The sequence below is a fragment of the Notothenia coriiceps genome, unplaced genomic scaffold (genome assembly GCF_000735185.1).
Source record: "Notothenia coriiceps isolate Sejong01 unplaced genomic scaffold, NC01 NC01_scaffold00037246, whole genome shotgun sequence".
NCBI lineage: Eukaryota > Metazoa > Chordata > Actinopteri > Perciformes > Nototheniidae > Notothenia > Notothenia coriiceps.
Window position 1 is genome coordinate 27,569,169 of NW_011369947.1, and position 4,427 is coordinate 27,573,595.

At 41.0% G+C, this 4,427-nt stretch overlaps 1 protein-coding gene across 1 annotated transcript; it reads right to left on the reverse strand.

Moving 5' to 3' along the window:
• Positions 1–758: 758 nt before the first annotated feature.
• Positions 759–3,962, reverse strand: LOC104966584 (wee1-like protein kinase 1-A; the record flags this gene model as incomplete). The annotated part of the gene is made up of 4 exons (XM_010795770.1): positions 759–2,547; positions 2,754–2,899; positions 3,587–3,757; positions 3,846–3,962. Coding segments are annotated over 4 exons (591 nt in total), but the record flags the coding sequence as incomplete, so codon positions are not given.
• Positions 3,963–4,427: the final 465 nt, after the last annotated feature.

Consider the following 4,427-nt stretch of genomic DNA (forward strand, 5'->3'; position numbering starts at 1 on the left):
CACTTCTTCTTCTTCTACTTTGGGTTTACTGGCAGGCCGCAAACCACTTCACGGCGTATACTGCCACCCGAAGTCCCCGGAGTTGGGGACTGGCTTCACTAGAAGCTGCTGGGACTCCCAGCAGCTTCTACTGAAGCCTTCCGGGTAAATCGCCAGAACGCCGACACCTCCTCATCACTCCACCGCTCCAATGTTTTTTTTTNTCGTTTGGGTTTATGTGAACGCAGTCCGACCGCTTGCAAGTGAACTCTGGAGCGGTTCATCGCTGGTGTGAACCTTTATATAATACAGACTATGGTGTGAACGCAGTCCGCACCAAAGCATAGGAAGCGTAGTATTCACGCGTCACAAGAACGCGGATGTATTCAAAATCGTTGTTTTAATGTTTTTTTATCTCACGTTGTCTATTGTGGTGTAGTGTGAATGCTACCTGACAAGTCATGTTTACATTTGACTCGAGGAACTTTAACTCATTTTAATTACTTAAGAGATTGTTTTTTAAAATAAAGCCTGAATACTATGACATTTTTAGTAACTGTCTTTATGTCATGTGTTTGTTGCATAATTTGACTGTTTCAATATTTTTGAATATTTTTCCATCATGGTGTATGGTGACTTTTATTTAAACGATACTATGTTGTTTTCTTTATATGTTTGACCCATAACTGTATACTACGACCTTTTTAAAACATACTCGACTATGAATTGTATTTTTCAGCATACTATAACTTTTTAATCAAACATTTGACATACTTTACTTTTTCAGAATATTTTAAACATAATAGGACTTTTCTAATATTTGACATGTCTAATATTTGACATACTTTACTTTGAGTTTTTACACATTATTTTTTCAGAATTATTCGACATACTGTTCTACAACTTTTCCACCACACTGTGTTTTCCGACTTTATTTTTCTCAACATACTAAACCACATTATTTTCAAAGCATACTATACCATTAGGATTATGTTCATATATAAACAGACTTGACACAGTATACGATCACTTTTTTAAAACATTAACGTTATTTCTTCAGATCTTTTCCATGTACTTTACTCTATACATATTTATACACACTATATTTTTGACATCCTGTTATTTATCTTTTTTTAAACATACTTTGATTGCTTGACATACCAAGACTATTTTTAGACATGATATACCATGAGTAATTCCAATAACTTATCTATGACCTTTTAAGACTTACCTATAGTTTGATTTTCAATGTAAAGCCTCTAATGAATTGCATCGCAGCTCAAAAAACACACCTTTACATATTACAGAAGTAAAGACCCTTCAACACACAACACAAAGTGAAGAAGGTGAGAATTTATTTAGAGAACATATGTACAATGTTACAACAACAGAAACATTGTTTTGTGTTAGAACAATGTGGAATACTTTTCTTAACAGTAATTAAAGACGAGCAGTGAGGAAAGTAAAAACAGAACCAATGAGAACGTAGAGAACAGGACGATGATTGTTCTAATGCTACGGGCAGGGCGGAAGCACCAATAAACGGCACATAAACACTTTAACATCACAAGTGAGCTCATGTGGCATGATCCATTCTCCATCCGATTACAATCAATTGGGGGCGAAACGGACTCCTGCTACTTCAAAACTAAGAGCCAATGACCTCTATAACGATCCAACCCTGACACACACAAAACATCAATAGCAGCAGTATTTTTTATTCTTTTTAAACAAAGAAAGTGTGGCAAGTGTTCCAGATGTTGCCTCCAAAGTGTTCCATTACAAACACAGAAATCCTCAGACCCTCAGCATCAGGCGTTCTACAGGCAGTAAGGTGCGCACGGAAACAAGTACATTCACACTGAAGAGCGGGCGCTTCGGCTTGTTCGAGGGATGTGCAAGGAAAGAGAAACGGAGAGAGAGCCTGACGTCGATTAGAGGAAGGAATGAGTGGGGAAAAGGTGAAGTGGCTACCTTGAGTTTCTGCCGTAAGACAGCGGGTCAAATTCAGACCCAGCTGCATCTCAATATCTGATTAAGAGGTCCATGAGGCTTTCACTTAGTCTCAGCAGAGGGTGGAGAGTGTGGAAAAGGTAAAGTAATTTCCTTTAAGGGATAATGTTTCCTTTCTCCTAAGTCTATTGGGAAACAAAGGCTGAGCTATGTTGAGAGTTCATCAAGTTCTACAGCTGACAGGTCTCCATGGAAAGGAAACTAAAGAGAGACAGATCCACTCAAACAGGGTCCTTCCTTCCTTCCTCCCTAAAGTTGATATGTTTCTGCAGAAGACAGACGAGACGGTCCGTGGGCTGGATTCCAACCCGGGAACAAGTGAGCTACGTTGGCGCTGCATCTGAATTATTTCTGATTTTTGAAAAAAGGTCCATGAGCCTTTGTGCCTGACTCCCTGCTCAGTAGATGGTGAGGCTGACGGAGCGGTTCATTTTCTTTCCGATGAGTCTGGAGGTTCGGGGCGCCGGGTGCACCGTGGAGCGCGTCAGGATCCGGTCGCCCGATAACACTTTTTCCTCCGCTGCAGCTCGCGCCTGCTGAGCCTTCTTCAGCTCTCTGAGGAGGAGAGAGATGTTCAGTTAGTGATGAGGACACGAGGAGTTTCTTTGACTTAACTAGGACCACAAATATCACTCAATTTATCATGAAAGAAAAACCTGTGAAAAACCGCAATGAAATTCAGTCTTCAATTTATTTAAAGTTTTTCCATCCATCATAAATGTGTATCTCTTCAAAGTGTTTCCTTTGCCGCTCGGACTCACTTCTGCAGCAGAGCGTTCTTGAACTTCTCGGCGTTGAGCTCGACTCTCAGCTGGTCGGCGCTCATCCTGGCGGCGGTGAGCAGCACCGGGTGTTTGATGAGCTCCGAGGTGGAGGGCCGTCTGCTCGTGTCGGGGTGGATCATCAGCTGCAGGACAAGAGAACATATGAGATTAGGAAGTGGAAGTAAAAAGGTGATATTAAGGTGTTTCATTTAAAATGTTAAAAGGTGTCTATTATCATCAGGCCGGGGACAACAGCTTGAAATGAGCAATGTTGGCTAAAGCTGCCACATTTACTGTTTATTTGTGACAGTTCATTAATGGGGACTGTCCACGACACACAAATAAACTAACATGATTATCAACTTTAAAAACACATTCTATAAATGCTATTTTAATTCTGAAATATATTGACTGTTTATTTCTGTGTCTTAGTTTCTCTTATGTACATTGCCTTTTTTATGCTGCTGCAACGCAAACATTTCCCAAATTGGGATCAATAAAAGTACTTATCTATCTATCTAGCCTACCTATGTCTACCTACCTACCTATGTCTACCTACCTACCTATGTCTACCTACCTACCTATGTCTACCTACCTACCTATGTCTACCTATGTCTACCTATGTCTACCTATGTCTACCTACCTACCTATCTACCTACCTACCTACCTACCTACCTACCTACCTACCTACCTACCTACCTATGTCTACCTACCTACCTACCTACCTACCTACCTACCTACCTACCTACCTACCTACCTACCTACCTTATCAACATGCAGACACAGAGTGGAGGCGAAACAAAGCATAGAAACACAAGATGAACTCTTACCTTTAGCAGACTGAGGAAGTCTGGAGAAAGTACTTGTGGGATGTTGGGGAGTTTTCCCTGTCGGATCTCGTGCCATTTGTCTCCGTTGGTGGGAAGCGGCTCGGCTCCCGACGCGCTGACGACGGTCAGAGCCAGAGCAAAGATGTCCGCTTTCGTCAACTTACTGTAGTCCTGCAAACGATAAAGAAGAGGAGAGTTATCGACACTGAAAAGATTGACTTGATGAAAAGATAAAAGGCAGCTTTTGAAGATGACAAACCTCTTGTAAGACTTCGTTGGCGAGGTACCTGCTGTCCCCTTCCTCCACCTGAGGGTTGTTCACTCGGGTCACATGACCGAGATCACCTGGAGAGAGAGAGAACAGATTAGAGTCATGACAATGTTAACATTTAAGAACAACGTGATGAGAAATTCAACCTTTTATCAACGCCTCTAACGAAAGTGTATCCTTCCCACAAAGTATAACAGATTAAATTCAATTTAAAAAAGTACTATTGATTTATAGAACATCTACTTGCTTCCCTCCCCCCACCAACTCATTTCCAATAACACACATTCCTCATGTCTATATTTGAACTAAACTATAAATACGGTATTTCTACTAAATGTACCTCATTAGTGTATCATAATTACTGACCTGTAAAAATGTGTTTACCTTAATTTTCGGACTATAAGGCGCACCTGAATATAAGCCGCAGCAGCTAAATTGAATGATGTGTACATATATAAGCCGCACTGGACTATAAGCCGCAGGTGTTTTAATGTTTCATTACCATATGTAAGGGTTCGTGCACAGAGGGGATTGTCGGGAAAGAGATGGCTGTTTGAGGAAGCTCCCATT